The sequence below is a fragment of the Biomphalaria glabrata genome, chromosome 13 (genome assembly GCF_947242115.1).
Source record: "Biomphalaria glabrata chromosome 13, xgBioGlab47.1, whole genome shotgun sequence".
Taxonomy (NCBI): Eukaryota; Metazoa; Mollusca; class Gastropoda; family Planorbidae; genus Biomphalaria; species Biomphalaria glabrata.
In genome coordinates this window covers 30470093-30496242 of record NC_074723.1, presented here as the reverse complement: position 1 = coordinate 30496242, position 26150 = coordinate 30470093, and the positions used below count along the sequence as shown (strand labels likewise).

Genomic DNA, 26150 nt, shown 5'->3' with positions numbered 1-26150 from the left:
TGCGCTCTTTATCAATCTCTACTGTGGACCTGTCAATGAAGGACAAGGTTGTCTCAGCAAACACAACTCATCTCGAATCAAGTTTCGAACTCGGGCCCCCCTTGATATAGCCAAGCAGTTTAAGCCTCTCAACCACATATCCGAACAAATTTTAACGATAAAGTGTGAAATTAGCTGGGGGGGGGGGTCGTTGACTAGGTCTCATTGCGAGACTTCCTACTTTAATGTGACACAACGTTTGGGCACTAATAAGAAAAACATTTTTAAAAAATCTTAGACGAACTGTAATTGTATTAATTAGTTTGGATCAGTCACGTCATTAAATTTGTAATAGATATATATTAACAACAATAAATCTGTGCGATTAGAAATATTTTTACCAAATGTTTTTGTTTACATGTATTTCATACTTTTGGCTTTCTCAATACGCTATGATCCTATCACTTATCAGGACCAGTTGAAAAAATTAGGGGGGACGGGGAGAGAGAAAGGGATAGCTGGGTGAATTTTCACCGTATTCGCTTTTTAAAAGCATTTATTAAAAAAAAGGGGGGGGCGGCCTGAACTGGAACTCATGGAACACACTGACCACTCTGCTAGTGAGGTGCCTATGAAAATAGAAGATTTTATAGATATCTATTGATGTTACAAACTTATTTTATAGAGGCGACCCATAAAAGGGGACTGATTCAGCTTATACCACCACTTCAGTCAAGTACAATTTCTTTTCCTTGTTCGATATACCAAACAAAATAACCAATAGTTAATTAATTAATTGGTTAATTTCTTTTTATTATTGATCCAGTGTTGTCCGGTAAAAGAAATGATTGTGGGAAATTTCAACTTGATCTGAGATTTAGGCCTACTATTTTTTTTACCAGACAGACAGAGTGAGTTAATACAAGCTTTGTAAAAAAAAACCACAAAAACATTCAGATTGTTAAAAAAAAAATACATGATACATTTATTTGAAACCAAAGCGCTGATGTTAAAACTGACAAAGAGTTGATGAAATCTAAACATCAGTCACTAGTAGAATGAGCGTCAAGGAACAAGCATGACATTGATCACATTGTGCTGACAAAACAGAGACAAGCAATTGATCACATATCACAGAGAGCGACAAATGGGAGATAAGCTTAGATATGGGAAGTAATCCTCAATTAACAAAACAAAAAAAAAACAAAAAAAAACAGCAACAAAAAACGATCTCTTAGTTGGCCCGTAATGCAGTAAAATCACCAAGAACATCTGATGGTTTCGATGACGTAATTAATGTGGCTTGTCGCTTTGCGATGCAGGGCCTCTAATAAACTAGCTGGTTGACAACGTGTCTCTAATAAACTAGCTAGTTGACAACGCCGTGTCTATCTATGATGTCATTGATGTGGCATACATAAATAAAGCAATGCACACCAGACACGGTCTATTTAAAACAATTGGGTGATGCTAATTAATTATGTATAGGTTCTACACTATTGCACTCTAGACTAGGTCTAGCATTGAAAAATTCCTTCAATAGATCACAAAAACAAAAAAGATAAGTTCTATTGACCAACGTAAAGAAAGATTACTTCAATTCTACCAGGAAGAACTGTGTTCACTTGAAGAAATGGTCACTTGCGGTCTGTACACAAGCAGTATAACTCAATAAATTCTATAAACCAAAACTAGTGAGATAGAGCCTTTGAGAGTGGGGCGAGAAACTATTCTTGAAGCTTGTCTACTCTACCAACAGGTCTGGTCAACTCACTACCCCCTCAAGACATGTCTCTCAAAGAGAATCTTCTCATATGGAAACCACCAAACAGTTCAGACTAGATCTTTGACCCTGGTCAATGGTACAGCTGAACAAACAAAGAAACAAATAGCATGACCAGCAGCCTTTAGGTTGACTTAGAGACTTCTAGAGCATAGCTTACTTACACTGCAGTCCCAGGGGAGCAAAATAATCTTATCGTATAAACACATTCATCTTTCAATACACATGTACTTCAATTAGTTGACACAAGTCACTTGTCAATGAATAATCACTTTCCCTAAGTAATGTCAGTATCTCTTCAAAACAGGTGGCTTTAGACAAAGTCTACATAATCACCACTTTCCCTAAGTAATGTCAGTATCTCTACAAAACAGGTGGGTTTAGACAAAGTCTACATGATCACCACTTTCCCTAAGTAATGTCAGTATCTCTTCAAAACAGGTGGGTTTAGACAAAGTCTACAAATCCTGAGTTGACATAAGAAGTCATGCTCTAACAACAAAAGATTTGAACTAGAGACAATCAATTTTGAACCAACCATTGTTCTGCTGAGCCTCATTTCAAGGCAAAGGGGAGTACAAAAAGGTCTGCTGTGAGATCCCACAATGAACCAGATCAACTGTCATGCTCATTTCAGTTATTTGTTAATATGTAAACACTCGTGGGGAGAAAAAATCATGTCACATACAATGGACTAGAGTAGCAGGGACTTCAATACAAATAAATATGTTTTATTTCAAGACAAGTATTAAATAAATACAGAATGACTCTACCAAACAAAATGCCATACAAAGTGTAAGTGTATGATCTATAAAGGTCAACAGATAAAGCTCATATCAAGTGTATAGTACACTATTACCATTCTATATGGCCAAAGTAGAAATGAAAACTATAATAAATAAAATCTAAGCAACAAGACCTAAGATGTGTAACATTCATGAATTATGTTTCCCAAAAGTCCAAATGTCCACAAGAGAATTCTGAAATTTTAGGGGTAAGTGGGTGTGAGTAAAACTAATTAGAAACAAAACAATTCTAAGAATTAAAGGATTGAAAATATTGAAGATCCTGGGCAATAAATACAGATGTGAAAATGGCTTAATTTTATGGACAAATACATGCAACCATTAGCTATTGAGATGCACACAACCACATGTTCTGTTCTTCAGCTGCAAAACTGATTACATTCAAACAAATTAACTCCACTACAACTGGGTCACGAGTAGCACTGGATTTACTCCATTTTGTTTCCTATCTAAACAGACACAAGTCTGACCTAAATAATGGCTAACTTTGTGTATACATATAGATATAGAACTCAACAAAAGAATAACACTTCAAAATAGGAGTTTCTGAAATGGATTGGTCTGGCAGACTTTTAGGTAAGCCATGATGAGGTAAAACAACAAGGTGACAAGTTGGTAAGGAGAATGTATAAACTAGAATCAAGAAGGCATTATTAATGAATGATATTAACACTTTGGTTTCAAAGTCTACAAAATGATCTCTGAATGGTTACATGTTTCCATTTAATTTCCTCTAGCATGCCTGAGTAACTCTCAAAAGCTGGAAAAAAAAAGTGTTTTAAAGATGTGGCGCATTCTAAGCAGCCCAAAGAATATTGGTGCACAAAAGGGACACAGAGAGAGCTCTCATGTGTTGGAGTCTAATCAGGCCTGAGCAAGCTATATAGCCAATAGCCCTGTATGTTCCTACTTAGGATAGTTCTGCAAACAATCAAATCTTGTTTTTTTTTGTGCTTGTCCCAGACTAGCATATTAAAAAGTTAGGGAAAAGTCATTTGCCCTTGACTTGTAGGGAACATATATCCACTACACACAAGCAAAGAGTTTTTATTCAGGGCATGTAAAAGAGAGGATTTTAACCTTTCTAGATCTCGCTAATTTTATGATTTATCCTTGACATTAAGTTAGACCAAGCTGCACCATTTTCTTCAACAAGTGGCTTCCTCCCAGCCCAGCACACAACAGTCCCCGTCTCACATTTCCATGTTTTACTGCAAATAAATTTAGTATGAATGATAAGTCTACCTTTTAAAAATGTAAATGTCAACAACTTAATATACAAAACAAAATATAATTATACCAATAATGAGATCACAGAAGAATAATCAGGCAATAATTTATTCAACCAAACGTGCCACCCTTTTGTCACTAATAGAGGCCATTAAGTCACAAATGTACCACCCTTCTATCACTAATAGAGGCCATTAAGTCACAAATGTACCCCTTCTATCACTAACAGAGGCCATTAAGTCACAAATGTACCCCTTCTGTCACTAATAGAGGCCATTAAGTGACAAATGTACCCCTTCTGTCACTAATAGAGGCCATTAAGTCACAAATGTACCCCTTCTGTCACTAACAGAGGCCATTAAGTGACAAATGTACCCCTTCTGTCACTAATAGAGGCCATTAAGTGACAAATGTACCCCTTCTGTCACTAATAGAGCCCATTAAGTGACAAATGTACCCCTTCTGTCACTAATAGAGGCCATTAAGTGACAAATGTACCCCTTCTGTCACAAATAGAGGCCATTCAGTCACAAATGTACCCCTTCTGTCACTAATAGAGGCCATTAAGTAACAAATGTACCCCTTCTGTCACTAATAGAGGCCATTAAGTCACAAATGTACCCCTTCTGTCACTAATAGAGGCCATTAAGTGTCAAATGTACCCCTTCTGTCACAAATAGAGGCCATTCAGTCACAAATGTACCCCTTCTGTCACAAATAGAGGCCATTCAGTCACAAATGTACCCCTTCTGTCACAAATAGAGGCCATTCAGTCACAAATGTACCTCTTCAGTCACAAATGTACCCCATTTGTCACAATCGTACCCACTCCTGTCACAAATGTAGCCCCTTTATTTTTATTTACAAATAAATTTTGTAACCAATTCAATAGTTTCATCAAGTGGCTTGACAATGATGGCTGACGAATTGATTTTCATTGTCACAAGTTTTTGTTTTTTTTTCACTTTGATTTATTTAATTGGCATGAAACTAGGTAAAAAAAACAACTTGTCCAACAAGATGGCACAATTAAGTTCTGGAAATTTCCTTACTAGTTCTTATATTTTTACCCAGAACCAGCATACACTCTTTGATTGCACTAAATTAGATAAGAAAAAAACAAAAACAATATATGAGTTACTAAGCATATCTACAGCCAAAACCAAGAATGGCCATACAAAAACTGCTATCTTGCTGGTAACATTTAAAACCTTTGCACCTTCACAAATGAGCAAAAAAAATAATAATCATAACAGATGATCCACCAAGAATATCCCCATTGTAATTGCACAGCTAGCAAGAGTAAATAGATCAAGGATGACGCACAGCATAGGTACTACTCAAAGACAAACAGGTCACATGAAAGATTGAAAAATTTGATCATCGAAAACAATGATCAGCTGAAATGCATTCATTTTGGAAATGAAACAAAACAATGCAGACAATGAGTTTACACAATTTATGTTCATATATAGAGAGATGAATAATGTGATTTTTTTTTGTCGAATGCCAATGCACCATAAGAGATGGATTGTATACATATAGAGATGTCAATGCAAAAACAAATTTACCTTATAAAAAATTATCTTCTTTTTTCATCCTGTTTTTATTATCTTATCTTATATAATATAGACATTACTTCAAAAAAGATGATTACGTCCTACTATTATTATTAATCATCTTCTATTATTTATTTTGTTGTATGTCATTGCAAGTTATGGATGAGTTTGTATACTTTTCCTGTGTTAGTAGCTTTTATAATTAATTCTATTTCCCATTGAATGTGTTACATTCAACTCTAAATCATTTTATTTCTGTTTTTGAATTTGAAAAATAATAAACTTTTTCTTTATTGAACCAAATGATACTAAGTTTTTATTTTTTGGCTGGGCTCATTATTTCCCTATCTACACCACTTGATATACTTTGCACTGACCTCTTCATCTGGCTGCCTGGTTGTGTGGTATGCACTCTAGACTGCTGTCTCCATGGTCCCAGTTTTGAACCCTCCCCCTCCCTCCAACTCTGAAGGAACATATGGAATATAAAAAAAAAACCTGTCTCCCTCACTTACATGTGATGTACTACAAACATATTGGATTTCAGATCCCAAAACATGTCAAGAGCCTAGTATTTGGATATGGCACAAAAACACTTTCAAAGCATAAAACATTTATACACAGGTTTAAAGTAAAAACATATTCATGTGACCCCCCTTAAGAGAACAAGCGAGTCTGCTTGGAGGGAGAATGTTGAAAAAAATCAACAGATAAATAAACAAAACTATAAATATCTACATCAGACAATTAGGAAAGCTGAAAGACGACAAACATGGATGTGAACAAGCAATCATGTAATCTATAAATAATATGTCACATAACAACCATCGCAACGAATGGAATACCCAATGAGGAATAGGGAGATAACTTACAAATAAACTTATTCAAGAGGATCAAATGGATATGGGAGCTGTCCCAGGGGGGATAAATGGAGCAAGAAAAGAATGGGGCATAAATGAAGCACAGATTATACAAAGAGATAAATGGGAATGAATGAATACAAAATGGATCAAGAGACATAAACAAGAGCATAACATTCAAGCTACATGAGCAGCACAAGAAAGCCATTGGTGTGAAATTAAAAATAAACTTAAAATATCACATTTTGCATGAATGTGTTAAATACAGGTACAGATATTTCCCCAAACACAAGTAATGGCAGGTGTCTGAAAAATTCAGATAATCTAACATGGAAAACATTTAAAAAAAAAACTGCCTATCAAACAGGATTATACAAAATATATCTATCTTTTTTTTTGATGAATCAAGAATCCTGTCCACTGTTAAGGAACCCCATCTAAGTATAAAACCCATGACAAACGCTGCAAGCTGAGTTTTAATATGAATCCACTGAACAAGAGAAATTTGTTGCAGTAATTTTGAGTGCTTGTCCAGGTGTAGTTCTGGAAGAAGGCTGGAAACTTGAATGACATGAAAACCACTGGAAAGACAAAACATGCCCTCGTGGGCAATCTTAGCAGGATCTTAACAAACCGAACCAGGATCCGTTGCTTTGGCACAACTTTCTGTGGAGGTGTGGTACTGTCAACTAAAGCACAGCTGCTGGTGAAGCAGCTGAGAGTGGGAGAGGCAGCTCCGCTGTAGACCTGCATTGTCCACCAACAGAACAGGGACATCCACCTGTAGGATACAAACAAAACAACACATGCTATAGCATTCTCTGTGCACTATGGTAAATCATTCATGAACATCTATGGGGAGAGGGTATCTGGGAGGTTTCAGTGCTACCTTAAGGCCCTCAGCAAAGAAAATTCAGCTAGTAGGGAATTGAGCTTGAGCTCTCTTGATAGGTAGACAAGTGGTTTATGCCCCTCAGCCCCATATCCTACAAGTCTTCTTCTGAAGGACATTTCAGCCAACAACAAATGTCTTCATTTCTTGTTTGTGTTTGTCTTATCCATTTGAAAGTTTTCCTTTGTGTTTGCTTTAGTCCTGCACTACTGGACAGGTTATCTCTTACTGGCAACTGTAACTTTCAAGCCCTGCTTTGGATAGTACACCAGGTGCAATGTTGCTACATGTTGTATACCGTATTTTCTCGCATAACTCCACACAAATTACAAAATAAATTAAAACAGAATCCTACAACCGGCAGATATACCCCACATGTGAAGAGTTGATTTATGACCCAGCTACTGCTGCCAACATGCTACGCTTATTGGAAGAAGACAGTGAATATGATACAAGTTTCAATGGCTTCACTAACTATAGCGATGGCAGTGACATTAGTGCATTGCATTGCATGCATTGTAATTGTTTCGACATTACCGGTATCGGCAAATTAGTAGCTTACTTATTTGTGACAATTGATTACTGGTATATTATCTGCCACATCAGTGCTATTTGTTTTCTTGAGGATTATAAAGAGATGCTCATAAAGCTTTCCAATGTACATTCACAACCACACAGTGAACTATAGGAGGTATAAAGGCCCACCAACATTTTTATTGTTTCCATTATGCTATGTTAATAAGCAGAATAAATTTGGTAAACCCCACACAGCTGTCCTTCACTTGTAAAAACTTGTATAGCCCATGGCTTATATGGGCAAAAATATGGTACTTTATCCCGTACATCAAATCTGAATGAACTTTCTGCTTATTGAGAGATGGGAAGCTATGCAAAAATAAAAATTTTATTTATACCTGATATTTTTCCTTCCAGACTTGACCAATGGCTGTCTGGTATCTCTGAAGATCTTGAACAGAAGTGAAATAAAATACCCAGTTTACACTTGAGACACCAACTTCCTGAGACTCAAATTCCTTTCAGAAAAACAGTAAAGCAATGACGATAATAACTAATTACAACAGTAAAATTTACACATTTGTCATCACTAGTAGTATATTTGTTAATAGTGATCCTAGCCCATAGAATGATAGGGAAATATGATAGTAACATAACCAACTTTTTAAATCAATTTCAGGTACAATGAAAATCATCAGAAACAGATCAAATTAGTTACAGGGTTAAAATACAAAATGTAGTTTAACATTACAATAAGGAGTTTCAATTTAAATGCAGTAATATACTGGTAACTTTAAAATAATAAATTTCTCAACCCTTGTGGAAATTTAGCAGACATATAAAACAATTTTCTACATCATATAGCTAACGAACGATGGATACAATGTATTGACGATGTAGAGGTATTTCTACAACTTTAGGCATGGAGATAGGCTCAAGAGAGGTCTAAATGGAAGGATGCGCTTAGCCAGGCCAGAACCCTCACTGGGCCATAACACCACTCAGATGGATGGATATGGCTAATAACAACCAAGGACTCATTGTTTATAATAATTTGCTCAAAATTTACATTACGCACCATGGGCCTCAAGACTGTCTTTCTTTATGCGACAGATTTTCTCAACATTTTTCTTATTAAACAAGGATACATTTCTAGAACTCATTTAGACCATTCATCAGCTATTATAAATATGCCACAACCTTAAATTGTCCAAACAAAGTCCACAGAAACAATTAAATGTCTTAAATGGACACACCTTTGTTTTTATTTTTCGAGCGTGCTATGCACATTAAATTGTAGAAATATAAATTAATTTTTATACAGTTACTGGTATGCAAAATAAATAGAAACATTATGACTATTATCCAATAATCTCAGTATATCATAAAGTGTGCATAATAGAACAACAATTTTGACCAGTTCAACCTTGTGACTTACTAAAATGCAATAAGTTGGATCTGAGTCATCTGTCCTAAGGCTTGTCAGGTCTTCTACTTTGGCTCGGCCCAATGTCCGGAAAAATTTTGTCTGCAAATCCTCATGGCAAAGGAAGACAGTGCCGCAGGCAAGCACAGCACAACATGGCACACAAGAGATCAATGAACTGTCATCCTTTGGAAAGAAAGAAATATAATTCCCTAGTTACATTTATAATCCTTTTAAAAAATAATAACAAAATCTTTAAACAATACTTAATGACAGAACTTGGGATTAACCCTACCAGACCTCAGTCCCTAAACCAGATTTCCAGAAGCAGATAAGAGAATTAGACTTTCTTTCTTATGACTATAAAACTTTAAAATGACTTATTTCTGGGCCAATTTGTTTAATTGTAAAACATAGAATGATAACTTCAATATTTTTTAAAAAGCCTATTGAAAGACTGTCATCTTGATGGTTCCAGGTTCGAAATCTGCCTGACACCACCCCCCATTGTCCAGTGGGAAGTTTGTACTAGGATGTAATAATCTTCAATTCTGAAGGAACATCCGAAACATATACAAGCAAATTATAAAAAATCTTTTTTTTTTAGAAAAAAAAACAAAGCTTTTTTATTTATTGATTAATCAACTTATCGCTTACTTTTTTAAAAAAGTGTTTTTTTTTTAGTCTATGTCAATAAATAATTCTGCGAAGTTTCAACTTGATCAGAGAATAGGGTGTGGGAGAAATAACATGTAAACACTTTTTACCAGACAGACAGACAGACAGAGTGAGATGATATAAGCTTTGTAAAGACAAAACAAAACGACCTAAATGTAATTAAAAAGTTATTATCAAAACCTCTTTTACCTCTACTCCTTTGGATACTGCCAAACACAGGGCATGCCTCCACTGGGCTATTTCAACTTCAGAAGCTGCTGAGAGGAACCAGCTTCCACCTCGAGCAGTGACCAGCTCCACACAGTTGTTACGATCCCCCACAGAGGTCAGCCGGCAACCAATACACTGGTCCCCACCTAGCCCCAGCAGAGAGTGAGGTCTTGTGTCTGTCTTGTGATTGGACACACTCAGCATGGAATCTCTTGAAAATGACAAGAAAAACATTAAAAAAAAACTTTTTTTTGAAAAACAAAAGCCTATACGAAGTGTCATTGTATCAATGAGTTTGGATCAGTCATGTCATTACATTTGTAATAGATCTACACCTACAACAATAAATCTGAGTGATTAATAATATTTTTACCAAATGCTTTTATTTTAGTGCTATTTCATGCTTTTAGCTATCTCCATAAGCTATCACTTATCTGGACTAGTGGGGACAATGTGAGGGATGGGGAAAGAAAGGGCAGGGTGGATTTTACCATAACTGGGTTTTAAAAGCATTTTTTTAAAAAGACAGACAGTTAGACAGAGTGAGTTGATATATAAGCTTTGTAAAATGGGAAGAAAGTGAAAATTAATAATAATAAACTTTGGGATATTATTATAGAAATGACATGGCTATAAACTATAGAAATTTTTTTTTTACTGGGCATACCACTAAGCTAATACTAAACTAAACAACTAAGTAAACTGCATTTGTCTAAGCGAGATTGCTTGAAGTTGTCAGAGTCTAGTCTTGTAACAAAGATACCACAAGGTTACATGAAATACATGTAAAATGATACACAGATTGCACAAAAATAAACATACAAGTTTGCTACAAAACAATGATAATAGTAAGGCTTGTCTTCAAGTCCAAAGCTATAAACCATTAACAAATTTAATACTTTGTAGATTTTTTCTTCCTTGAAGAATACAATGTTAAATATATCTTTGTTTAAAGCTTTTCACCTTCAAAGGTAAACTATCATATTTATTCAAAAGGCTTCAGCCTTTTACTGAGTTCAATCTGCACCTGCCAAAAGGATTGTGACTTTTGCATCATGCATTAGATTGGTTTTCATGACCTGATTTCGACCTCATGGCTCAAGTCTTCTCAAGCCAACACAGTAACCACTCTGCCTATGAACATGGAAGATTGTATAGTTATCTAATGTTTCTATAGTTTTGTCCTATTTTTCCATGTTCTGTTCTCTAAGACTCAAGACAGTGAACTATAAAGGGGTCTAATTCAGCTTATACCACCACTCCAGTCAAGTACAATTTCTTTCCCTTATTCAAGATACAAAACAAAATAATTAATCAATAGTTAATTAACTAATAGGTTAATTGTTGTATCGATTCTTGTGTGCAAAATTTCTGCTTGATAGGAGATTGGGTGTGGGGGAAATAAAGTGTACAAACTTTCTACCAGACAGACAGACAGACAGAGTGAGTTGATATAAGCTTTGTAAAGATGATTAGATCAAAATATAAACTGAAACAAGATTAAGGTCACATTGTTTGTAAGTTTTCCTTCCTTTGGTCATTTCCATAGAAGTTGATCCAATTATTTTTGTTAATGTTATGATAACTTTGTTAAATATATGACCAGAAAATGTAAATATACACAAAATTGCAGCTTCATAAAAAAAAAAATTCCCTTACTTTAACACTACGTAGACTGGCTTCCAGATATAACCCTTCATTGGATCCTGCGTCCACATGAGCAGCGTGCCCTCTTTGTGTGCATCCTGATCTTGCTTTCTATTTGCCGAAGATGGGTCTTCCCAAAAGACCAGGGAGTAATCATTGATCACAACATCTGAGGGCTGCAGAAATAACATGTCAATGTTGTGACAATGAACACTGTGTGGTTTATGTAGCCTGAGGACTGTCACTAGAGAAAGATGATCACATCCTTCACACTGTATCAAGAGGAAGGAATAGCCCAAGGATACCCCCCCCCCTCTAAAAAAGAAACTGCAAAACTAGTTGTGTGATCAGAAAGCCACTGTGCAGTTCATCTCAGACAAAGGACTGGCTAATTGAAACCTGCAATAGTGATCATGAAACTTAGAAAAATGGAACTGCTTTTAGTGGGAAAGAGAAATAAAAAATCTAGAGAATATGTAACTGAGTATGTTTTTTTTTTGCTTTTTTTTTACATTTTCAAAATGTGTTTGTATATTAACCATTTAGTATTCATAATAAGTTCACGTACCAGGGACATTTTTTTTCAGATACCTTTTACCCCCTTTCCTTGCTACAATTACATTGGTGAAGTTTCAATTGACAAGTGACTCACAGTTCAGCCACTCCTTTCATCCACTCAGTTCAGCTTGGACAAAGTTCATTTAGCCATTGTCCATCATAGCAAGGAACTAGTAAATAATCATTTCACCACCTGATGGCCGGTTAAGAAGAGAGTTTATATGTGGAAACGATCTGTAATGATAGTTTATGTGGTTACAATGTATCACAGAGTTATTTCATCCATCAGGTCTGGATTAAGTGGGTGTACTTAATTGTTCTGTTTTTTTAAGTTTACTCTAAACATGCTCCAGAAATATTTTGTGAATTGCAGTGATAACATTTTTTTTTAAAGCCTTGGCAGTCTTCCTGTACACATTTAAGAATCAAACAAAAGTCCAGGCTAAAGACAGGAACAGACATGAAAAAAAAAACGTACATACAATATCTTTAGTTTCCCATACAAAATGTCTGGTGAAATCTAAGTGAACTCATTCATGACTATATCAAATACTACATTAAGTATGAAGACATCCATTCTGATTTGAAATTGAGACCTAGGTACATCCGCCAACAACTTTATTATCTTCTAATTCAGAACTATTTCTGTTTTGGTAATAAATGTGAATGTGTTGTCTCACAATGCTAATAAGGTTTTATTTCGGGGGGGGGGGGGGGGGGGGGGGGGGGGTCTAAGGCTATGTCTGGTGGATGGTTCAAAGTTCTGAGAATTTAGAAACTTTTTAGTCTTTTTTTAAGGAGGAAATGTCTATGACTTTTAATAATCATTGGAAATTGTTTTTTAAATAACCTGTCTTTTTAACCAATCAAATGTTGTTGTTTTTTTAATTGCTTTTGTAATGCGCAACTTTCATGATTACAGTATGGCCAAATATCTTTTGTTGGCTAGTGGGGATATCTGAGAGATGGTGTCCATGCTGACTTAAGCATTCAACCAATGCAAATCTGCTCAATTAGGCATTCTTACTCAAGAACCCTTGAGATGCAGCTACACATCCCAGCAGAGGTTTTTCACACACAGCCACACATCCCAGCAGCCGTTTTTCACACACAGCCACACATCCCACCAGCAGTTTTTCACACACAGCCACACATCCCACCAGCAGTTTTTCACACACAGCCACACATCCCACCAGCAGTTTTTCACACACAGCCACACATCCCACCAATGATTTGGACACACAGCCACACATCCCAACATTTAATCTATGCTGACTTAATGATTTTGATAAGTCAAGATGAAATGTAATATTTCTCACCTCACAGTTCAACTCTTTGGAGATATACTTCCTTAGGGCTATCTTCTGCAAGGGGACTTCACTCCCTACACTAAATCTTGGCCTCACAGACGTAAAGTGCTCATTGGCTTTTCTAACTGCAACAGTCAGGTGTTCCAAAATACATCTTGATAAAAAAAAAAATAACAAGGACAAAGTGATTACTTTTATGAGTTATATATTTCCATATTATAATCTGATTAAAACTAAGTCCTTCACACATTCATTCAGATTGAGGTTGTGCTCAAGAGTGAGGCTATGGAGGAAGGAGGTAAAAGCAAGGAGGAAAGTAAAGATAGTTGAGTCAAAGGAGATGATGTGAAGGAAAAAAAAAAGAAAGGGAAGAAGAAAGGCATGATGGAAGAGTTGGGAAGGAGGTCAGGGCTCTTAAGTAATACTTTGAAGTAGCGACTAAAGATAAGAACTATCCTCTATTTAACTAACCACCAGGTTAAAGAACGATTCTTTTGCTGTTGTTTTTAAACATTTACTGAAGTCTACATAATTTTTTTTTTCATGGATTTGGAAAAACCGATGATGCCAGTACTTCTTTTATGGCATTTTTTAAACAAACATAATAAAAAATATATAATTTGGCACAAGTTTTAATGCTTTACGTGATTTGTGAAAAAAAGAAAACTTGTAAAACAATGCCTATTTGATGCACTCCACAAATGTCTAGAATCTTACATGACCTGAATTAAAACCCAAGGAAATAAATGACCGACGTGTCTGAACAGAAACAGATTATGAAAAGTGACTTCCTTACTTTGTGAGTGCCTGATGGCCTGGAGTGACCCACAGCCTCTGTTTCTGCTTGTTTTGGCCACGACTCTCAATGCTGATCATCTGGTCGTTCAGGCCAGTCTGCAGATAGAATGTTGCACAACTATAAACACAAAACTTCTTAAAGAGTTTCCTTTATAGTTATCTTAAGTATCTTATTGATTATGTATATAATATTATTACTTTTTAGTTATAAAGTATTATTGCTTTATAGTAATCTTAAGTAAATAAGCAACAAAGATTACAGCCACCGTAGAGGAAATAAACTAAATTACTGTTGAAAGATTTGGAAACTTTGTAATGTAATGTATGTAAACTACATACAGTATGCTGATCCTGTACTTCAAGCCAGTATATTTAATCAGGATCCCAAATTGAGATGCTACTATCATATATAATATATATCCCAAGTAGTTAACCAGGGTACCAATTTCTAAGTATGCAAATAAAGGCCATTTTTTGTTTTTACTTTATTAACAAATGCATATATTGAAAAAGGTGCCAAGGTTCAGAAGGTAAAGGTCAACATGCGCCTTAAAAAAAAATCACTAAAAATAGGTTAACTCACACTGATAAAAATGAGGTCAGATAACATGGCGCTGGAGCGTAGAACAAATTTCCGGCTGGACTCCTTGTACTTAAGAAAGTACAGGCACTGGTCAGACACAAGAAGGTAGATAACTCCAGCATCCCCTTCCATCATATTCTCCCTTGACACAAACATCTTTAAAGACAAACATTCAGACATTTTATGGTCTATGCCTATACGGTTACACTACTTAATGTTCAAAATATTCTTAATATTCCAACAAAGCTTTTAAAGTGTTATGGTTAATAATGAATTTTTTGAAGATTCTTCATTGACGATTCTGCCTTTAACAATTTATTTGTGCCCATGTTCCCCCAGAATGCACTGCAGAGTGATTGTGATGTTAAAGCTGGTAATTATATGGATTACCCGAATTAAAGCTGCCAGCTGTTTTGTGTTATAGAAAATGCTAATTGTTATTCTTTCAACTTCTGCATGGAAGTCTGAGCAGAAGTCAACACAGGGTTCAATCATTAATAACAAAAATAACCAAGGGAGGTTATGCTCCCGCTGGTTCATTGTGCTCACACATTAGTCTCACGTAAACTAACCACTCCCATTCACACCAGTGATCATGAATCTACTAACAAGCATTCATTTATTTTTCAAGCTAAATGTTTAAGTAAAGCCACAGTAAACCATAAGTAGCAGTTGCACCTATTTTGAACACTGTGTAAACAAAATTGCAAACTGAATTTTCAAAATAACTGTTGTCTTTATCACCTTTTTTTCTTATTAAAGGTTTATAAGTGTGTGCATAAAAATGTATACATACTTGATTTTAAAAACAAAGGGATATGTTTCTTAAACACCAAAAGTAGCCATTACAGTTTTTCCCCATGAGGAAGGAAACAGTGAAATCAATAGCACTTTTTGTTTTTTACATCTAAACATGACAGACAGACAGCACAAACAAAACTTCAACTCTTCCCTTCAAGAGCTGCCCCAGCCCTCCAAAAAGAAAACATATAACAAAGCCTATGAACATTGTATGAACTTTGCATATTAAGTATATTTTTGCCTTAGATAGTTAACTAAGGCAAAGGACAGAGAGGAATGGAGAAGGATGGTCGATGAATCTTGCGTGGTGTACCAACGGTCCAGCAGACTAAGGGAAAGGTAAGGTAAATTACCTTTAAAAACTTTTCATCTTCATGAGACAGTATCTCTAACATGATTTGAAGCTTGGCATTGTTGTCCAGGCTGAAAGTAGTGGAGCATCATTAGCAACAAGACATAATTCAATCATTTCCATGTTTTTCCCAAGTATTAGCAACAAGACATAATTCATTCATTACCATGTTTTTCCACAAGTATTATCAACAAGACATAACTCATTGATTACCATATTTTTCCCAAGTATTATTAAGAATATACAAAAGAATTTTATAATGCTTGCCAGTTGACAGCTTTATAGTCAGCTCAATGACAAAAACACAGAAAATGTCAACAATAAAAATGAATGCATTCATTGCATATTGTTTAAAGGCCTTAGTCTACTAAACCTTTAAGGCAATTTTTAAATCCTGTGTCCTAATGCCAACTAGCACTGTGTTCATACCAGAAGACTACTGAAACAAAGGCTTTGGACCCCCAGATAAAAAAAAACATAAGATACATACCTGACAGATAAATCGTCCTCCTGATCTTGTGGTCTCTCCCTATCTCCTTTTGCATTGCTTGGCGATGGGTTTTGATTTGACTTTAAAATGTAGTCCATATAGTCCTGATGATAAACATACAAAACACTTTAAACACAGAGAAGAGGAAGAAATGAAGATATAAGTCTTTCTGAGTTACTGCATGTACCATAACTACTAATAACCCAACAAGAGAGGTCAAAAGATTTATGAAACAGGGTTGTCAGTGGCATGTTTTCATCAAAATAATTTGATCAACATTGTCATGAGAGATCAGATGGAAATAATGATGACCTGAACTAGTGAAGAAACAAAAAGTGCTAATAAGGGAAATGGGAGAAAACAAGAGAGAGAGAGAAAAAAAAAAAAGAAAGTTGATTGTCACACATAAATCTAAAAAAAAAATTTTGATATTCTCAAGAATTACAATATAAATTTAAATGCTAAATATTTTCTGAAGCACAGAGTTTTAAAAAATTATGAAAATTACTAGGTCAAAGACAATTTTTTATGGTTAGAAAAACAAGCCCAAAAACACCTGATGAGAGGTCCTGTAAAGACCAGGACATGGATTTAGAAAACAAGAAAAACATATAACAAACTTTTTCCAAAGTGTAATTGTATCAAATTGTTTGGATCAGTCATGTATATGTATGATTGACCTAGACATGTAAATCTATGCGATTAGAAATATTTTTACCAATTGTTTTTGTTTAACGTTTAACTTTCTCAATGCGCTATGATTCTATCAATTTCTCAATGCGCTATGATCCTATCCCTTGTCTGGACCAGTTGTGAAACAGAGAGGGAAGAAGGGGGTATATTGTTAACATGATCATTTTTTTTTTTAATGCATGTTCAGTCAGGGCTCAAGAATTGAACTTTCAGTTCACTAATTCCTATTCCATAGATTGGGGTTCAAAGAGATCTCTATCATAAGCAACTTCCAACATATCCCAGATAAATTCCAAACAGTTAGTGACTACATATGCTGATTTATTCAAACATTACTAGTGTAATTCATTATTTAAATAAACAAACAAAAAAAAAAGGACTAAAATATATGATTTATATAGATTCAATCCAATTGTATAAATTATGAGATTAAAAAGTAATAAAGACAAGCAAAACAAATGCTATACAAACACATCTCTTGTATTGAATCTATTGAATATGATATTGAAACATACCTTCAGCTGAGATGAGGACTGCAAAGCAGCTTTGGCCCTGGACACACTGTTCTCCTGGTAATGTAGAGCAGGCACATCAGATTTATCCTTCTCTGAATAACAAGAATAAAAATCATCCTCACTGAAAATGGGAAGCTTTACATCATTAGAAGGGTTCCTGGACGTTGCGTGGTCATCATTTGTGGGCTTCATACAGGTTTCAGTAAATAAGCTATTAGTGTCTGCTTTGGTTGGTGGTGAATCTGATGATGAAAAATGTGGATGAAGTGTGTGGCTTGAGTCATGCATGTGCTGTGACTCTGGAGGTTGACTCAAATGATTTGAATGTGAAAACGAATGATCGATATGACTAGAACTGTCACTGTTGTTGCCAACACAAAGACTGTCGATTTTACTTTTAATGGTTGCCATTGAAGACATTGCGGGCATAGAATTTACATTTTTTACTTTAACCTGATCATTCTTAAGTTCGGAGGGAATCCATAGGTCCTCTGCGTCTATGGGAGAAACAGGAGTTGAGCCCCTTTCTGTATCCGGAGTCAAAGTAGCTATATCTAAACCAGAGTCATACTTGGGGATGGAACAAGACACTTCACCAGGAATGATATCTAGTTTGGAATCGGCAGCATCACAGAGGTCTGGCAAGTTATTGTGGATTTCATTGTTATGAGAGTCGAGAGGAGAGTCGACTATATCTTTATTTACAGCTGTTCCCACTTCTACTCTTTGGTCTGATTTTGTATCAGCTGGTACAGCTTCAACAGATTTTTTATTACTCGTTTCTTTTTTATTAGAAAGGTTTCTTTTCTTTTTAGGTTTTCCAGCCACTGCAGTCTTTTTAGTAATGCGGATGACTTCTAATACTTGGCTTTTGCCATTGTCATCCTCTTCTGTGGCAGGATTCAGGTTTTCCAGCCTCTGGTGCCGATCCTGTTCCCCTGTTGACCCCAAGGATGCCACAGATATGTTGTCACTAGGAGTGACACTTCTGGCCTTCCTGTTCACAACAATATCTGGAGGCGTCACGCTGCGCTGTTTCAATGTTGTTGTGCTGTTAAAAAGGCTGTCTGCAGGAAAGCCAGAGTCAGTGGAGTATGTACTAAGTCTCATCTGAAGCCCTTGGTCTGCCTGGGTATGTGCATCAGAGCTTGTGGTGCTGAGAGAGTCAGAGTCACTGGGTAACATGGATCTTGACTCCAGTGAGCCAGAACTGGTCTGATGAAATAAAGTCATTTTATCATGTAAATAAACATATTATTATTATTATTATTATAGCTTTTATACAGCTCTACTTTCATGCTTATAGCATGCTCAGAGCGCTTTGGTCCAATCTCATTTGTGGACCAGTGGTGGGGAGGGGGTATCTAGGAGTCGGTTTTCCATGCTGCCTATAGGCGCTCAGTAAACACAACTCTGCCCAAGTCGGGTGTCGAACCTCGAGCCCCCTTCTAGTAAGCCAAGACAAGCCAAGTTCAAGCGCAATTAGCCTCTCGACCACGCTTCCCATCATATACCAACATATACCACAAAATTAAACAATTAGAAGAAGTGAATTTTAAATTTAAAAATGTAATGCATAGAAAACACATATTTTCAGTCTTGCTTTAAGTAAAACAGTTCATAGCACATGATTGATTTCAATTAAATTTAAATTAATTAAATAAAAATGAAATGTATTTAATTAATTTCTTTTGTTAAATATTTACATCATATTAAGTAGAATAGTGTGTTTTTTCCCCCTAATGAATGGCTATGTTGTCATATTTATGTTTTGTTATGATGACTTAATGGTCTGGATTTGAACTATCTTCACCCTACAGAAGGGCAATAAGTAACAATCTTTCTAAACCTGATAGCCTGCAATTAATAGTACTAAGTGCGAGATAGGTGACATAGCTGTAAGGCAATGGTGTCAGAGGTCTCTAGTTCTAATCCTGGTGAAGATTGGGATTTTAAATTCTCCATTTTATTGTATCCCCTGGCCCATCCAGTTATAACATCTGATGGTTGTACTACCCACATGATACTCTGGTTAACAATTGGCCACAAAAATAGGTAAAGTTTATAAGTTCTGTCCATTTACTTACTAAAACAAAATTAACCATGAATTTGATTTTTTACATTCCTAAGTCATTACAGTGTATGTATAGGTCTTGTGGTGATTGTGTTTGTATATAGTAACGTAAACAACACTTGATAGAACTTTGGTTGTAAGATTTAAGGAATTCTATGTTTATTTATTATTATTTCATTGGCTGATTAGGTAAAGTGGGGTGACAGCCCTTGAAATTTGTTGTTGTCAGAGGCCTGAGTTTTGGAGCCTAGTCATATAGTATAAGTAATATAGAAGTCAGTTTCATAATTGTGCATATTTGATAGTTAACATTTTCTGCGTTGCCTACAACTACAGTTATCCTGATGACTTTGATTAAAGTTATATTCTGTTATTAATTCATCCCTGGCGTCTCTTTGACTCCCACCAATAGAATAAGCTTTGATTTCAGAGAGACATGATTTTAAAATACCTGCCACATATATCACCTGTCTCAAAAGGAAACTTTTCTTTCATAACTTTACTACACTTTATATCTAATTCAATGTCTATAAAATAATCTAAAAACTGTTCAATTTCACACACACAAAAAGAAAAATTAGAAACATTTTGAGCTACATTATAATACAGCCATTCAGATAGTGTTGTCATTACCTCCAGTGCCGATATTAAACTGGCACTCCGAGAATATTTCCCATTCACCAGAGAACTGGGTGAAGTAGACAGCACATCGCCCACCAACTGGGCGTCTGTCCTGCTGCGCGGAGGATAGGCATTGAGATCTAAATAGGGCAGATCCTGGGGAAGAAATGCAGTTTAGCTAATGAGTATGTTTTGCATTGGAAAGTAAGTCATTCAGAATCATTCAAACAACAATATTTGCTCATTTTACAATGGGCTGATGAATAGATATTTTTATATTTTTTTGAAAGTTCTGATGTAAAGGACTACTTTTTTCTTTTCTGAAAGCGAAAAATCTAATTTTTTAAATTAGTTATGCAAGCGGTTTTTCATAAAAATACACCACTTTTACAACTATTCACTATTAATAGTAACAAACACAGGAGGCTCTTTAAAAGGGGGAATGTCAATTTACCATAATTTTAACATAATTATGCAAATGATTTTAGTTTTTTTGTCAAAAATTTTTTTTTATTACATTTCTATTGCTAAGTTATGTAAGTTCTGTTATACTAACTACTACATTTACATAAAAAAAAATATTTTTTTTTAAATAGGCAAAATCTATTTAGTATGCATATAAGTTGGACATAATTCAAAACAACAATTAATAAGTAGTTTTTCATATAATTGCGTGAACTGCAGTGGAATGCTTTTTTTTCTTGAGGATTTGAAGAGATAGACCCTTTACAAAACAATTAGATCAATTAGATATTCATTATAAGAAATCAGTTAGGCCAGGTTCACATCTAGCTTCATATTCACTTTCACCTATCCTTTAGTCTGCTGGACCGATGGGACACCTCACAAGATCAGTCAACCATCTTTGTCCATTCTTCTGTCATTTGTATTTGATAGAATTTCATTCTGATGTTCTTTCTGAAAATATTGAAACCTGCCTTTTTACCTGCCAGGGTGTAAAACTTTGTGGGCCGATTTTGAGTTTGTGTCTTTGTAACCTTGTTTTTTGTTTTTTTTTTTAATTTTATTTTTTATTTTTAGAAAATACATTAGTATGTGTTACGGTTGTCATAAAAAATGTATAGGTGCCAAGTCATTTACTTACTAGTTCAAACTTGAATGTAACAAATTCCAGGCCAGAAGTAAGTGTCTGAAGTTGAGTCATTCTCTGAAATCAAAAAAGAAATGAACAAATTTGAAGTAAATAAAGATTTTTTAGTACTTTGAACTCAACAAAGCCAAAGTGAAGCTCAACAGCTCCAATGACTTATGAATAATAAGCATGTGACATGGTCAACTTACTAACTACATTAGTCAAATAACAATAGAATCTGAGTGGACTGGGGTTAAAAGTCTCCATCAGGGGAGCTTGAACTTAGAATATAGCATTTTAGAAATAAAGTTCCTTATTCTATGACTTCCCAAGCTCTAAAGCTGTGTTAACTGAGGATGAATGTAGCCAAATTAAACTCTTCATACATGAGATTCTTAAGTGACATACAAGTGTGTTAAACTAAACCTCTGCACAATATTTCATAAGAAATGAGAAAGACAATCACTCACATCTCCATCAAGCAGTAAGGCATCTTTTGCATAGAACTTCCTGAGAAGTTTCTCATTTTGTACAAGAAGGTTGATATAACACTCCAACAGTCCTTCATTGAGCATAGCAAAAAGCCAGGCTCTTCCTGAGGTAATAGCAACAGACAAAGATAATTAGACATAGTTAATAAATGAGCATTTGATTACTGTGGCACTTTTCATAATTATAAAAGTCAAAGGGTATTCTTTTAAAATACATCAAACACTGTACAACAAGTTTAGTAAGTTCACTTTCCACAACCAGCAAGGACTAAATGCGAGGTTATTGAATCTAAGATTAAGATAAATTTATAATCAAATGTCACAATTTTTTTGATGATTAAAAGTTCAGTATTTATAATAGGGAAAAATAAAAATATTAATAAAAAAATTTCATATAAAAAAATATATATATGTGTATAGAAAGACAGCTAGCTGCCCAATGAGCCAAACAAGGCAGGAGGATCTAAGTCTAAGTCAAAGTATATAGAAAGCTAGCTGCCCAATGAGCCAAACAACACAGGAGGATCTAAGTCTAAGTCAATGTGTATAGAAAGACAGCTAGCTGCTCAATGAGCCAAACAATGCAGGAGGATCTAAGTCCAAGTCAAAGTGTATAGAAAGACAGCTAGCTGCCCAAATAGCCAAACAACGCAGGAGGATCTAAGTCTAAGTCAATGTGTATAGAAAGATGCATCCTAACTTCCCATTGCAGACAAGTCATATTCAAATCATGGAAAATATAACAGAAAATAAATCGTAAAGAACTAACAGGACTTTCTAGTTATTCCAACTTGAATAATAAGATCAGATGTGAAACAATGAGCATCTCCTTACCTCGTCCTAGGTCAGTTGTTACATTGACCAGAATCTCAATGTCCCTGACAAGACCTTTGTGAGACAGCTGTTTTACAACCGGCCAGTAGCCATGCGTTACATGTTTTAATCTGATTCAACAAATGTCAAAAAGGAAACAAAAAAGAAATAGTAAGGTCTCGGATTATGCCACTTCTAAAAAAAAAATGAAATGGAGTTTTATTTTGCATTTATGTTTGATTTGATTTTGATTTTAGGCACATCGGCACAATTTAGGCCATGTCGTGCCTGTATTTTGCATTTATAAAGTAATTTTGATTATAAATATTGAGACAGTTAAAGTTTTCTCTATTTTTTTTTATAGTTAGGCATATTAGCTAGCTAATACTACCCAATAAAAAGGATAATAAGCCCTAGCCAACTAGCTATTAAGAACTGATATTGAATTATTGACATGGTAATATTAGATTGAAAATTCTAAAATATTGAGTTATTGCTAGTTTAGGAAACTCATTTGATGAGTGACTTACCCATGAAGCAGTGCATGGTCCAAGTTCTCACACAGCTTATGACACTGACGATCACTATTTGTGAGAGTGAGTCTTATTTCAGTGACACAGCCGCCATTTAGAACAGGGTTGGTAGACTGGTAGTAAAGAAGCTCTTGGATCTAGGAGTAAAGAATTTTTAAAGTATACAACGTCAGACTAAGAAAAAAGTTACATGCTATCTAAGGACATCTGGATATATTTATAGTTTCCCTTTCAGACCTTGTGATCTATGGGGCAGATGATGTTAAGGTCATCTGTTTCTGTGGCCAACAGTTAACGAGCAAGGTGTCATGTGGCCAACACAACAACCACCCACCTTTATTTTTCCTAACTAAATTTAGGCACCCATTAGTGTTGAGTGGACTCAGGAACACCCTAAAAATCCTAAAATTCAAAATGCCAGTCTTCACTGAGATTCAAATCCAGGACCCCAGGTTCGGAAGCTGAGCGATTAACCACTCAACAATCATGCCCCCTCGGATATATTTATAATGTTGATATATATATATATATAAATATAGTGTCAGACAGCCGGCAGGGTAGAACTTGGGACCATAATGATGACAGCTTGAAGTGCGCACCTATGACCACAGTGAGAGTGGATAGAGCTATAGACAAGAGAAAACATAGTTGATATATACCTTCACAAATTCTAATTGTTATATGATATCCCTCTGACGTGTACCGTTAGGAGCAATAGGATGTAAAACTAAAGAAACTAAAACAGTGTTTTTCAAACTTTTACCAGTGGTGCCACCCCCCTCCTGGCCAGCTGGGGTCTGGGGTAGTGCAGTCAGTATTCACAGTGGGGTCAAAAGAAAAGAAACTTAAAGATTTATTTTTTATTACAATATAAAATATATGTATGTTTGGAATCCAAATTTCATTAAAGCTAGTCTGTTAGTCTTTCTTTTTTTAATTGGAAAAAGTGTTTTGCATTTTGTATATAGGAAAAAACTATATCTAAACATACTATTCAATAAAGAGAGTTAGCAGGCTCCCCCTCCTGCCAGCAAGTGGTCTGGGTGAGCAATAAAACGCCAAGCATTTTCCTGCATCATAAGCCTAGGGTTCATATTAGATTCTAAATGATTCTATATAATATTATGATAAGTATGATTATTTATTATGATTAGTACTAGATATTATATCTAGTTCTAGTACTAGACTAGATCTATATTATAATTAATAATAGGTCTAGATATTAATGGGTATTATATATATATATACATATATATATAATATTATAATTATATTATTTATATATAATATCTAGTACATTACATACTGTACATCTATCTATAGATCTAGTCTATTGATTAGATCTAGAAATAGTATTACATTAGACATTATAAATATAGGCCTTTGGATTACAAAAACATTACAGCTATGGAGGAAATTGCTGCCCTGGTCTCTCTGGATGAAGAGAAAAAATAACCCTGTCCCAATTCACCAAAATAGAATCCTTAGACAGGCACGCACTCAAATCCAAAATCCACAAGACTGACACCCTCTCTGACCAGAAGAAATGATGAAAACAATAGAGAGTAGAATTTAAAATAAGAATTGGACCAGCTCACATCCCAACTACAAGAAAAAGGATGCCTAATATTATTAAGCTATCTCGACATGACCAATGCATAATTTTTTAACTCAGAACCGGACACAAGAGAATGAGACAACATATATATTTATAGATGTTCCGGAAGCTTAAAGTCGGGACAAGGAAAACCTGCCCATGTGGAGCATCACCAGAGAATGCTGAACATGTCCTTCAAAGCTGCATACTATATCTATAGTCTATATTACTATATATATGGCCCCAAAACATTCCTATAGAAGAACAAGAACAAAAACTATACAATACGGAAAACTGCTTGATTTGGAAACCACTGCACAGTTCATCTCAAATATTATAGGAATTTATGTAAAATAGAGAAATTATGTAAAATGAGAATGAAGAAGAAGAAAGTCATTATTAATATTCTAAAGATCAAATTATAAATATAGACTCTATGTCTCTAGATACTCTAGATCTACTTTTAGTTTTATAGGGTACAGAGTAACAGACATAAATTTCAAGTCTAAGTCAACTTTATCAGACAGTCTAACTAGTCTAAGTCTCTAAGTCTAAGTACTCTAACTCTAACTCTAAGTGACGACTAAGTCTAAAATTTAAAAAGTCTAAGTTAAGTAGATTCTAGATTATAATACTAGATCTATAGATCTATCTAGATTATAATTATTTAATAATAATAATACTAATAATAGTATAATAATTACTAATAGAAATAGAATAGACTTCAATAGATCTATCTAGAAGTAATAGAACAATTACACTTCATAGTCTCAGACTCAGTCTCATTTGATCTAGAATCTAGATCTAGTATAATATAGTATAGGTTCTAGACCCCTGCCCTAGTGATAACTGACAAACTCAATTGTCAATAACTGACTTAACTGAGAATTCACCATATTGGCATTGGCCAAAGGCCTGGTCCTGGGTGAACTGGTCGTTTATTTAACTATACCTACTCAGTACAGTGAGTACTGTGTGTGTCTGTGACCTACCGATTTGATCGCTTTCGAAATATTATCGATAATTTTATCTTTTAGCCTCATTCGGTCAGCTGCAGGTCTGGCCATATCATGGACTGTACATGTATAAATAAATATCCTGCTCTACAAATCTTACAAAACGTGTTCATGTTATTTCAATATATTCAACTATCATTGTTTGTTTGAAATCTAAACTACACACAAATCGCCAAATGATTAATCCATCATGATGTCAATGTATATTTCTGTTTATCATCACGAG

General features: G+C 35.0%; 1 protein-coding gene across 1 annotated transcript; it reads right to left on the bottom strand.

The window, feature by feature from the left end:
* Positions 1-937: 937 nt before the first annotated feature.
* LOC106071087 (pleckstrin homology domain-containing family M member 2-like) lies at positions 938-26150 on the bottom strand. Its single transcript, XM_056007560.1, has 17 exons — positions 25901-26150; positions 23309-23448; positions 22800-22909; positions 21945-22069; positions 21487-21549; positions 20394-20537; positions 17687-18901; positions 16479-16582; positions 15990-16059; positions 14836-14991; positions 14251-14348; positions 13464-13608; positions 11599-11762; positions 9919-10150; positions 9064-9237; positions 8024-8143; positions 938-6998 (listed from the first exon to the last, which is right to left on the bottom strand). Exons 1-17 carry the CDS (start codon positions 25973-25975, stop codon positions 6903-6905), a joined length of 3231 nt encoding a protein of 1076 aa, XP_055863535.1. The 5' UTR covers positions 25976-26150; the 3' UTR covers positions 938-6902.